Source organism: Mercenaria mercenaria, chromosome 5 (assembly GCF_021730395.1).
Source record: "Mercenaria mercenaria strain notata chromosome 5, MADL_Memer_1, whole genome shotgun sequence".
NCBI lineage: Eukaryota > Metazoa > Mollusca > Bivalvia > Venerida > Veneridae > Mercenaria > Mercenaria mercenaria.
Genome location: NC_069365.1, coordinates 92,718,656 through 92,732,374, shown reverse-complemented (window position 1 = coordinate 92,732,374; position 13,719 = coordinate 92,718,656). Strand labels below are relative to the sequence as shown.

Genomic DNA, 13,719 nt, shown 5'->3' with positions numbered 1-13,719 from the left:
ACAACTGGAATAAAATTCAACAACGACTTTTCTAACTTGATTATTACAATAGGTTTGGTGCCTTTGAAACATCTGAAATTTCAGTCCAACACATATAGTTGATACTTAGATGCAGCTTTATTAAACATATTTCATAGTTGAAACGAGCCAATATGTGTATAAATTTCAAACAAGTTATTCAACTTGGTTATTTCAGAAAATCTAATGACTTGAAAGAAGTTTTTACCGAGATTAAGCTTGATATCTGGTTGCATGCAAAATAGGAATTTTCTTAGCCGGAAAAAGGGTCAATATATTTCAGCAAGAGTTTTATAACTTGGTTATTTTAGTACACCAGATGTCTAGGATACATTTTCCAGAGTTTCAATTCAATTTCTATGGTGGGTTACTGAGAAACGGCTTGAAAGTTACTTGCACGCGGAACTTTAACTGAATTCCTAAGTAAAAAGGGCCTTAGTTTGAATTAAATTCAACCAACAGTTGTTTTACTCGATTATTTCAGTAGGTTTGATGCCAGGTAATTATTGTATGAAGCTTCAATTCATGGCAATGCCATAAAACAAAACTTCTACATAGATCAGATTTTTTTAACAAATTTGGCCGAAGACCAACCACGAAAATTCCTGTGAAGTTTGATCAAAACTACTCGAGTGGTTTAGAACGAATGTTATTTGAACAAAAGTGTGAACGGACGAGTGCTTATTACTTTAAGCCTGTGAAGGAAGCTGATATGAATGTCTCAATGTCTCTCGGGCCCGCTTCCTGATAGAACCAGTTTTGTTGACATATGAAAATGTTCGGCTGTGACCTCAGTGTTGTTGTTTTCATTTGTCTTGGTTAGCCCTTAACAATACAGCGGTGATTTATACAACATACATAGTCACATGAGCTTTAGTTTGAAGTATTAGTAAGCCGGAGAACACCATGTTACTAAATCCTTCAGCATAACCCGTCGGTTGAGCAGGTTTATTATTTAAGGGTTTATAATGCCTTTCATTAAAATGTGGCTGCCACGTTTTTTGTTTTTATTTTGAACATAAAATATATTATTCTCTTGTTAAATCCAATGTTTGATAATTGTTTTCTCAGGTCTGACTTTATGAATAATATAATACAAAATTTCATAAAATGCACTGTTTTGATTATCTCCCTTTATGAACCTGACATCATAATTTCTTGTATGACTTGAAAGAAGCGTTTTTCTAACTAATCAATTATGTGTAGTCTCTATTTAGACAGCATATATGCTTTTAATAAAACAATAAATGCCTTATGGAACTTTAACGAGTTAACCAGTTAACCAGCTGACCGTACGCGCTATCTTAAGTAATTAGTAGTTCTACTTCTTTCAAAGCAATCGAACTACATTGCATATCTTGTTATCATAATGTGAAGCATCTCTTCAATTGTCACATAAACAAATCCTGTCCAAAGAATGCGAGAAAGAAAATAGTAAACCCGAAGAAGAGAATTCCAAACCAGATTCTACACCAGCGTTCTAATGTGAACGAAGAAATGTATATCTTCGTTACTTTGAACTTATTTCTGTTATCCCATACAGAATATCCTTTCAACCCTCCACTTGCAAGCCGCGCATCCTGAAACAATAAGATATAAAAGTGACTTTTAATGGATAGTTGTGACCATGATTTTATGTCATTATAAAGCTTGTTTGACATACTTACATGGCTCCATTAGAGCGTTGAATATTCTGCGATAAACAACGGTTAACGGACGAACCGGTAACAAAACAAGACTTCAATTATGACGTCAAAAAGCCGTATGACTTACGGCTCATTTCCATTCTGATAAATACAGTGCATAGGTCATTTTATCTTCATGTTTTAATGAGCATGAAAGAAAAAATTAAAGAAGACATTTTTGTTGTTTATCCTCCGATTAACCACGGTCCAGTGTTCAAATGCCTGGATATTTAACCTCTCGGACTAACTGTTTGCCTTGTTCTCGGTGCTTCCGAACTGTTTGCATTGTTCTCGTTGCTTTCGAAGGATCTACTTTTCAGATTATATTTACGCACTAATGGTTTAATTCCTGCGCATCTGATATCTGGACCGTGGAAATTCAAACGATAAACAACGCGAAGGATTCGTTTATTGATATGTGATAGTCTCATGGTGTCATGGTGTCTGTGCGACTTAAGTCATCACAACCTGACACTTGAAAGAAAAATACATAAGAACATGCTTAATTAAAATCAGCTTTGTAAACCCAAAACTATAAAGACGATACAAAGTATATCGAGGGCTTGGTGCAAAACTATTGTAAGTGTATATAAATAAAGAACAAGATACAATAGTTTTGCGCCAAGCCCTCGATATATAATAAATACATACGTGTTTGTGCTTTTGAAATGAAGCGGGAACGCTATAGACAGAAAATGGACACTTTTACGGCTACGTTATCAGCTGACGTTGACGTAATATCGGTTCGATACTGTTTCCAGCAGATGATATCGGCTGAATGTCGGAACACTAGCTATATTATATAACAGATATGAGGGGACAGTACCGATGATTGTTGTAGGTTAAATGTAAAAAGAATTACCGGATGGAGGGCGGATATTGAAAGAGCTCTCTCCCCGGTTCTTTTTGCTTCTTTCTCTCTTTCCTTTTCCCTTTCTTCATCGTGTCTCGCTTTAGTCTTTTCTCGTCTGCGTACCACGTGAATAATGACGTAGAGTATAAACGAAGCCCATGTGAAAAACATGCACCCAGACATCCATACATTTCCAGCAATGTTATTCAGGTAATCCGGAAAGGCAACTTCGATAGAAATGTACTGAGTCATTACAGTCCACACAACAAGGGTTCCAAGTTTGATTCTTGCCGAAGCTTCATCACGGTGGATCCAGAAGCTGGACCATGACATGAATACTGCCATGAAACTTGGTAAGTATAAACGATAGAAGATGGAGGGAAATCGCCTGGTGACAAACAGTTTTACTTCAATGCACGACGCTCTCATTTCTGAAACGTTATTTAAATGATTTGTGTACAGAAGCATGAACGTGTGTTTAAAATGACGTTCAAAGAATTGGTAAATTATGTCGTATCCCGTAAAGTTGTGTTCAAAATTCACCAGATAATTCGTGTGTACGAAATAGCTTGGTGCACGACTTCGTTAAAATATTTTCAAATGTCACCCCGTGTCTTCCGTGTTTATCCTATACACATATATTGGCTGTTCCATGAGAAAACGTGTATTAGTGATATGATGTAATTATTGCATGATATTAAGTTTAAACTGTTTTCCTTATGCTCATGCAAAAACTAGTATATTGTAATTCATTAATTCATTTATCTAAGACAAATACAATTCTACCATATTTGACAAATACATGTAAATGTTATTTGTGTTGTCATTGCAACCGAAATTCCAAAGCACTCGTGCACCAATAGAATATAGAAATGGATAAAAGGCATGTGACGGGACCAAAAATACACGGTTAAGTTACATTAGTTTTGTCATTCTAAACTGTTTCTAAAGTAGATATTTAGTAGTGCTGCGCATAATTTGTCGCATAAATGGCATGAAAAAAAAACACGCGATGCACGTCAACGTCATACAGACTATTTATGGCGTTCTTAACGTAACGAGTCTAAATGCTTTCAGTGACTAACTAAAAGAATGCAAGTCTTGAAATTGTGAAGATAATTCTTCAAATTTTCAGATTTGAAAGGAAAAAGAATATTCTACATGAATATTCTGTTATCTCAATTGTGATTTTTTATCACTACTACAGGTTTTGTCATTCAACAGATATTCGAAAACGACAGATATAATTTACTTGATGTAAATACTCTAAAACTGCTCGATGGATATTTTTCATGACACAAAATTAGTACTGCTGCTTACCATTAAATGTATCCCAGTGACAAGTATCATTTTCTCCCCTAGTTATTTCTGATTCCGCGTCTATTGCTCCATACTTCAATTGCAGTGGCTCATCAGCAACCCAGTACAACTTCACCTCATTATCAAAGTAGGAATCTAGATATAAGACGAAAATGAGCCGTGCCACGTGAAAACCAACATAGTGGGTATGCGACCAGCATAGATCCAGACCAGCCTGCGCATCCGCGCAGTCTGGTCAGGATCCATGCTGTTCGCTAATAGTTTCTCCAATTCCAACAGGCTTTAAAAGCGAACAGCATGGAGCCTGACCAGACTGCGCGGATGCGCAGGCTGGTCTGGATCCATGCTGGTCGCATACCCACTATGTCGGTTTTCTCATGGCACGGCTCAAATGTAAAAGTGATATACCCTTATCTTACAAAATGAAAAGGAATACAATGTAACAAGGCCAGTCACCCAAGATGTATGCGTGCATCTAAATGTATTTATAGACACCAACGGAAGAATATTACTTATATAAGCTTTTTTGAAGATGAGTGCAAGATAAAAAAGATAGCCCATTCCAGAAACTGTCCCTGGTTCTTTAACAGGCAAGGTGTAAATCACCCGGTGTTTTCCCGCATGACCAGTGTAGATACTCCGAACCAGATGTAGATAGTCCGAACCCCGCTTGGGTCATGCTTGTTGAACCCTGTATGATGCTAGCGTTGTTCTTTCTTGAACGCGGACTCCTTTACCAAAATGCATCACATGTTTTTCACGTTTCATTCGATATAAAAATCGTAAAAAAATATCATTGCATTTTTATGCCGAATACTCTATTTATTATTTAAGTGCTTGAAATGACACAGAAGTATCTTCTACTTACAGGACATAACTCTTGTTGTGCAGATGAAATCTGTATGTTCAATACCAACAAAGCTGGTCGTGCAAGGAATCGTGGCTCTGAACCTGTTAGCAAAAGTATTGACTTACAAAGTCTAGAGGTCAAAATATTCCTTTAATAATTTGCCTTTTTATAAGAACAATGAAATATTTTGTGAACAACCCCCATGTTCTCCCTTGGCTCATGCCATGCGCCAAGAATTAAAGACAAAATGCTATTAATTAAAGAGGATTTATGCCAGAGACATGTATTTAAAAAAAGACGAACGACTGATGTCAGATAAGAAAGAATCAGAACTTCAGTAAAAGACACTTTCTGAAAACTAGAATAGATGGAAAAATCAGTATTAGTGTGATAAACCATGCACAATTTTCATTTAAACAGAGCAATATTGACGTAACCTAGACATATTATTTAGCACCATGCAGGCACCGAGAAAGACTGCTATCATATTTTATCTAATATTTTATTAAAAATAAATTTAAAAATCGAACTGATATATTAGAACGATGTCCCTTGAATCAGTTATTTGGCGCGCAGAAAATCTCACTATCCTAAGTTATTCCGCGGTACGTGTTACGGTTACGCGTTGACGTCATGTCGACACCTACAATGTTTTGTCACCATACATGCAGCATAAGATAGTGTTTCCTATTTCATCTATTTTTTTACAAAAAAATACATGCATATGTATTAGAATCGAAATGAAATATAGCACGACATTGTTTAATACATCTAAACATACCGAATCCACGCCGCGTTACAATTCACTCAGGCTATGTCCTCGTGAAATAATTCTGCAAGCATATAACCTCTTTGTATTGATGCATTAAACCATGGTTCTACTATACATCATTTCTTAAGCAATTTCTACCTTGCGACACGTTCATGAATGAATGTGACCAAGATAACATTTTAAACATTTTACAGCGAAAGATGGCCCTCCAATTGAACGTTTCTTTAAACTCGATTATTTTAAAGTTATGATTAACAAACCAGAGCACATTATTTTATCTGCCGTTTGTGATTGAAACATTTGGGTTAAAAGTTTAACAAATGCACATGTAAAACACATTTCTTTTCCGCAAAACGCAAAGCTGTCTAGATTGTCCATTTTAACAATTAGTATGACGACGGTTTTCACCTCTAAATATCTGTCATAGGATCAAAATCAGTAAACATATTGCTACTATCAAATAAAATCGACAACCACTAAACTATCAAGAAATGGAAGACAAATTGCTTAAATAAAAATAATGTCTGGCAAACAAAACTTGTCAATCATAAATATCATTCGTTTGTCATTTCGGTATGCCTGTTGCAACTATCATTTTGTCTGTTAGGGTTTATGTATGTTGAGGACAAAAAGACGATTGTGCACAGTTTAATGGAGAAAAAAAGACCCAGATGGCCATCCAAGCAATATGCAATGCACAGGCGGGTAGCTGGGCAGAATGACCTACAATACGAAAGGCATCTGGATGACTTTCCAACAACGTGTCATCCCGAGCGGGACTCGAACATGCAGAGATGAAGTAGTATCAGACCTGTTGTCATCAAGACAACCATGTTAGCTCCGAATGAAAAAACAAGCCGACTGTTCTCAGAGAAAATTTAACAAAAAGAACAACAACAACATTGAACAGTTTGAACAACAAATCCACTTGGAGAATTTGTCTGTCACCTAACTGCTGTCGTAAACGAAGTATTGGCACACGATTCAGGGAAACTGGATTGACAAACTTACCAGCGACACATTATAGAAATACCAATGAACATGGCGAAAATATCAACAAGTGCAAGAAGTGTTTAACTGCTTCGTAGTGGTACTTCGGTTAACACCATTTTGTATGGAGGTGACGATATATAAACCTTCATTGAAATTCCACATGAAACATCAACGTTACCTTTTATTCTTGCCGACCTGTCCATTAGTTACAATTCTTATATTCATTTTCTCAGCATCGTTATTTAATGTCCATTCGGGTTCAAGGTAAAGGTCTGGCTTCCAGATTTTCTCATGAAGAGCGTATATCAACGTTTCGTTCTTTCTTGCCGGTGTTCCCGACGTAACATTGTATTTTAGACGTGCGTCATCCCATATTGATTGAATATGAACAATGACGTCGATACTCTGCGGATAGAAAGAATAAATAGTAAACCGTTTCTTTTAAAGGTATCGTTCTACTAGTTTCTTAAATGTTCTATATTTAAGAAAGTCAATGTTCGGTTAATGGTTAATTGGTTCTGAAAATGTCACGACATACAATTTCTACATAGAGTTTAAGTGTATTCTTGAAAACTGCTCAAAGTCATCTCGTATGATATAAATCAACGCATACACATTGATATATAAAACATCTTCTAAGAAAACACTTTTTTAGATATACAAAGCATTTAAACGTTTGAGAAAATCTGTTAATTATTTTATTAGAAGAATGTATTACTTAACAAAAGGTGGAAAAAGCCTTCCAACTAATGTAGCAAAAACAAATAACTAAAAGCAGTGTTACCGGAGTAGTCTTTAATACGATGTTACGTTGTTTTGATTTCACTTTTGGCGTAAATGCCGACTAGCGGTGGTTTAATAAGTATAAGCTGACATTTTCTTTACTCTGCCAGCATAGTTTTGATAAGCCGTGGTTGAATTATTAACATAATTATTAACACCGATTTTTTTCACTGCCGGTGTAATACTGACTGGCCGTGACTGAATAATCAGAATCTTTTATTTTTTGCCAGCATATTGCCTACTGGCCGTGGTTGACTTTTGTTTGGTTTAATGCCGCAACGATTATAGGTCATATGGCGACTGTCGAGCTTTGGTGGTGGAGGAAGATCCCATGTGCCCCTCCTTGCATTACTTCATCACAGGCGGACACCTGGATAGAACCACTGACCTTCCGTAAGCCAGCTGGACGGCTTCCTCACATGAAGAATTCAACGCTCCGAGTGAGGCTCGAACCCACATCGTTTAGGTGCAAGTAATTCAAAGTTAGTGACCTTAACCACTCGGCCATGGAGGCCCTTGACCATGGTTAAATAATCAAAATCCATTTATTACTGCCAGCATATTGAAGGTTGGTCCTGGTTGAATTATCACGATCCATCATTACCTGTATATTGTTGAGTGGTCGTGGTTGAATTATACAGTAGCATACTGTACTGCTAACTGATTGCATTTGCTTTTGGATTTTTATATATCGTGTATCTCTAACAACAGAGTGATGTGATTTTTTATTCGAAATTTCTTACGAAGTTTATTAAGCAAATGTGTGTGTCAATCCTTTCACTGTATTATTTTTGTCATGAAATGTTGCCAAGTGTAGAATAGACCTGGCTTACACTATCACACATACCCGCTGGTAGAGAATATAAGAATTTTGCACTGTGTCAAGGTGCGGGTTGAAATGTTTGGCTGGAGGGTAACTGTTTTGGCGAATACGAGGCGCTGACGAGTTACCACAGAAACAGTTACATGAGAGCCAGATATTTCCATTCGTACCTTCTGCCGGTGACATATTCTATTCTCTTTCATACTGTATTCTTCAAATAATAGAATAAATAAATTAAAATGAATGCTTTCGTTTAAGTAGATGTTATAGCGGTGTGAGACAAGAGGCAAAACACTGGAAAATCCTGTCCGGCATGCAAGAAAAAAACAGGACCAGTTGTTAATCAACAATCTGACTAGATAATTCAAAAGTATATTGTCCCACTTATATATAACTATATATCTAGATCTTGATAAGCAACAGAATAACAAACCTCTCGTTGTATTGGCTGTACATCGGTAAATACCGCCCGAACGCCTACTTTCACAGCACCGTCTGTTAAATAAAGAATTTTAGTTATTCTTAATATCAGAACAGAATAAAGGGCATCTTTACAAAAGTTAGAAATGGATTGTTTTAACTGTGAAGAGAACTATATATACAGATTGTTTAGACTTTTATCAAAAGATCACTCGCAAAAATGCGATGTTTTGATCAATTGCTTGATCTCATGAGATTATACCGGCTGGTTGTTTGATGTTCTTACAAATATTGTATTGGCGTTATACTATATTGTAAATACATTTATTTGTCTTCACACTCAGGCAAAATTTCATAAAAAAATAGTCAGCTTGTTTTTGGGAAATGGCACAAAATAATATCTTACTTTCGTGAAAACAATGCAGATATTATTGGAAAAGTGGTTAGCTGTATCATACAAGTAGCCTACTTTCTCCATGTACATAGGACATTTTCTCATTTAAGATTAACAGGTTATTTAAAAATATTCAATCAAAGCTTCTAAGACACTAAATTTATTAATTATCTCCCAGACTTCCCAGTCCTTTGTGGTATTTTAATTCCGTGAGGGTGATTATTGTAATGAAGACGTACACATTTTCCGAGGCGCAGATGTAAGCTGGCTCTGTTTCTTGGTTTATAAATTATTTCTGTATTTACATAAATTTCAAAACATCGAAACTATCGATTGTTGAAGGAACTATCGGCGATTGTTATTGGATCGTGATTTTTCTATCGATGCATACTATGGGACACTCAGTATCGCAATGCATCGATATTTCGATGTATCGTTACACCCCTAGACAATACGATAGCCAATAAAATGCGACGCGATATTGTGAAATACAACACGTAATTAAGACAGTGCCACAGGAAGCACGAGAACGCAACACGACAATGGGACATTGCAAAGCAAATTACGACACGACATAACGATCCTAAGCTCGAAATTAAGAATATGCAACAATGCAACGCAATATCACGACAGTAATGTCGTTTATCGAGTGGTGATAATATGTTGTCGTTTCGGAACATTGTACGCCGTGTTGTATTGTCGTGAAACGCGTCGCACCTTCGCAATGTCATGCACACTAACTTGAATATCTCCGTGGGTATTTTCACAAGTCATCATTTTGATAAACGGTTTACGTTTTTTACCAGAGCAGGTAATATCATTTAGTAATGCATTAAAACTATGAGTATGTTTACTAAAACACTTACCAACGGAATTGTTCCGAATCAATTAGAGTTTTCTCTTCGGCAAATAAGATGGTATCATATATTCTACATTGCAGATAATAAAGAATTGTTTAATCAGTATACGCGACACAACGATTATTTCATTCTGGTCATACGAAGAAAAGAGTCATTCGGGGACAGGTGACTATATTTGTATGGTATAAATAAGTTACCGGAGTCGGAAGAGTGAGGTCTGCTGGCATATTCATTCAATGTAGCCTGTAACAAAATTGTTTCCAGTTCTTGAAAACTGAAAGTACAGAAAAAATAGCCTAAAACCTATGTTTTTTTTTTCTGAAATGTATGACAATTCTTTTGTAACGTCCTACATACCAACTTATAGCATCATCATCATCTTCATGATCATCACCTAATGATAGTTGTTCAGTTGGTTTGAAAAACACTGTATTAGATAATTATATCGAAATCCGGTGGTTTACTTCAAGCGCTTTATGACCCAGAATCAGTGGTTAGGACTAAGTTCTTGGCTACTGATTCGTTCAAATTTTGATTATTTGAGTCTTCACAAATAATGTTCTACAGCAGCTGTATGAGAAATGATTAAATTATATAATATCTTTTTCAAAAGTATCAAGAATTTCAGACACACTTAAAAAGAAACATATGAATCTTGAAATGTTCTTTTTTCAGAAAAGGTAGAAAGCAATACATGTATTTTACGACTTTGGCAACTTGCATATACATAGAAAACAAAGACAAATATCAAACAGGGAATGCCACGCACCAAAAACGCAGCCTCCTCAAAACACACACACACACACACAGCCAACACATTAGGACAAAACGAACAAAGGAACACACACACACACACACACACACACACAAAGCCAACACATCAGGACAAAAGGGACAAACAAAGGAACACAGTGGGGCACCGCCTTGGAACGGTCAGTGGCAAAAACACCACTGGGGGAGCTTAAACCGGTTTATGGTGCGCACCCAACCTCACTCTTTTCCGCACCATGTTCCAAAGACACGGGACAGTGTAAATAAAAGTAATCCCCTCCAGGTGAATCTCTTACACACGTAAAGGAAACAAAAAGGCATGGCATGTAAAACACAAAAATACTCGTGTATAAATATATAAAAAGCAAACCTTAAGAACCAAAACGTATGTACTCAATGCCTTTTCAGAAGACAGAGCAACAAGAGAAACACCCTTAAGGGCCCGACGAAACAGGCCAGAAGACAAATATCAAAACAGTTCAGTCCTGGTAGGATTTATAAACTGCTTATCATAGAGTCCTCCCCCTCTTCCGTCAGACACAATCAAAGAGGGAAGCGTAGTGTCCAACTGTAAACGACATTATTTGATGTCAATTCAGTCCTTGAAGGTTTAGGTCTAAAAGAAAGGAGTAAAAATATCCTTTTTACATATGCATCTTTAATCAGTAAACTTACAAGACAAATACATTAAGTTCTTTACACGCGTGTCGATAAAAATTAAAACAAGAGCACCTTGCGGGTGCAGACGCTCATCTGATTTTTGTTTGTCTAATAGAAATATTGACCTACCTATGATTTTCTAAGTCCAAAAGGGGCCATAGTTCTTGCAAAAAGCAATGCAGAGTTACGGTACTTGCTGTGCAGTGTCAGCTTTTAATGGAAAATAACTGTTCCAAGTTTTAAAGCAATAGTTTTGACCGTAAAGGAGAAAAGTTGACCTAAACGCAAAACTTAACCAAGAAATCTGATATTTTCTAAGTCAAAAAGGGGCCATAATTCTTGCAAATAGCAGGATGGAGTTATTTTTCTTGCTGTACAAAGTCAGTTAATGATGGTGAACAAGAGTTGCAAGTTTTAAAGCAATAGCTTTGATAGTTTAAGAGAAAAGTTGACCTAAACATAAAACAACCAGGCAACGCCGACGCCGAGGCCGATCAAGTGATAACAGTAACTCATCATTACTTTTTTTCAAAAAATCAGATAAGCTAAACATGTAAAAATAATTTTAAAGATTAAGAAAAACATTAACTGCGGAAACGAAGAATACCTGGTGTAACTAGTCTAATACAAAGTTGACTTAATTAGTATACTTTAAGATAACATAGAAAATCGAACATACTTACCTTGCAAATCCAGCTGCTGCAAACTGATTATGGAAAACAAGATTTAATCCTGTAACAATTACTATTATAAATTTGTTCATTTTGCTCGCATAAGTCCTCGTCAAAAAATTATTGAAAAACGTTTACAACCGCAAAAATTCAGAAATGTATTTTATTCTCGATTTTGTCCAACTAAACAAAGCTTGCAAGCATTAATGTCATCTTTCGACTACTCAAAATCAATAAACAGGCTCTATAAAAAAGCAGTACAGATGTCACACCAGCATTATAAAAAACACGTATTTTATTTGTTTTTGCATGCTTTAAATGCGACTTATGACCTTAAAAACATTCAAATTCAGGTTAGCATTATGGTAATTTGATATAATCTTACACAGCGGTAGTTTACCTCGGTTCAAATAAGAAGGTAAAAAAGGTTAAGTTTTAAAAGCATATGTTCAATAGACCGTTTAGGTTGAAGTACTGACAAGCTGAAAGCTAATATTTTCAAAATTAGTTTTCGGAGCAAATAGTTGTCAAAGTGACCCTTTCTTTGAGGATTTCTGTCATGCAGAGTTGGCGCGATGAGGTAATTAGATTCCAATACCGAGAAAATCGACTTATCTAATGCGAAATAACGGCAAATAAATGTAACTAGCAAAATATTAAGTTAAAAAGGCTTCGTGTCGGCGGGTAAGAAAATGCCATTTTGACACCATTATTCATCACGCGGTCGTTTCCATTTCGGGCGGGGTACGTTACAACGTACGCCACGTCTCTACAGTAACACATGACAGCATGTCAACACTTATTATGTGTAATAAGATAATTATTGATTCTGGGTTTCATTATTGAAAACAGGTTACTTTGAAATGAGGTAGCTAAACAAGCTGTTATTAGCAATTAAGAAAATTGAACACGAATTATAAACTCTACCCAATGTTACAATCTCGCAACGACAACATAAAACATATGACAGCGTCTCGCGAAAAGTGATCTGAAAGCTCGATATAACAGTTGCATAACTAGGTGGATGATATTTGAGTAAGGAAGTATAACAAATATTTTCGTCGTTCACGAGCTGAATTATTTTCCTGCATAATAGTTTGACGCAGCTGTGATAAAACTTCGTTGTATTATATACTTATCATGTTTTAGCATAATTCGAACGGATATTTATTACCCTTCGATAAAAGCAAATATTTAATGTAGCGAAAGTGGACTGAAGGGTATGGATCGTGCGGGAGAATGCGAGGGCTACTTACAAACAATAGTAATCACCAGGAATGATGTCTGTCCGTTTTGTCAGTCAGTCCTTACGCAGCGATTTTGATATCACATCGCTTTATTTCTTTCGGCTCAATAGTATTAAGCTCCTTTTCATGCCCTACCATGACCTATCCAACTTGTCTAAGTTGGCATGGCATATCAATTTGCTTTATTATAACGTATCATAGGTATTCTGCCTATACGAAAGATTTATGCAACAGTCTTGCTAATTTAATGTGTAAGTGTCGATTAGAATCTTTATATTTAAGTGTGTTTAATAAATACAAGAATCCCGTAAATATACTAGTCTTTATCAATTGACAGAAAGAGTTATGTAGGTGATATAACTAATACGTATTGCTTGTTACATTAACAGGTCGATTCAGATGATTTTGATCTCAAATACAGCTTTCTTGGAGTAGATCTGAAATATATACTAGTAGCCGAAACGTAAGTAGGTTTATCGTGTTTAATTGATCTATTGCCACTTGCCCTGAAATTGTTTTATTCAATTGAGTTGTACGATTTTCAGAAAGTATTTTTTTATCAATGTTTTTATGCCCCCGAGATCAAATAATCTGGGCGG

At 36.0% G+C, this 13,719-nt stretch overlaps 1 protein-coding gene across 1 annotated transcript; it reads right to left on the bottom strand.

The window, feature by feature from the left end:
* Window positions 1–1,011: 1,011 nt before the first annotated feature.
* LOC123557955 (glycine receptor subunit alpha-2-like) lies at window positions 1,012–12,241 on the bottom strand. Its single transcript, XM_045349783.2, has 8 exons — window positions 11,886–12,241; window positions 9,969–10,045; window positions 8,531–8,592; window positions 6,670–6,896; window positions 4,745–4,827; window positions 3,877–4,011; window positions 2,566–2,987; window positions 1,012–1,598 (listed from the first exon to the last, which is right to left on the bottom strand). Exons 1-8 carry the CDS (start codon window positions 11,963–11,965, stop codon window positions 1,410–1,412), a joined length of 1,275 nt encoding a protein of 424 aa, XP_045205718.2. The 5' UTR covers window positions 11,966–12,241; the 3' UTR covers window positions 1,012–1,409.
* Window positions 12,242–13,719: the final 1,478 nt, after the last annotated feature.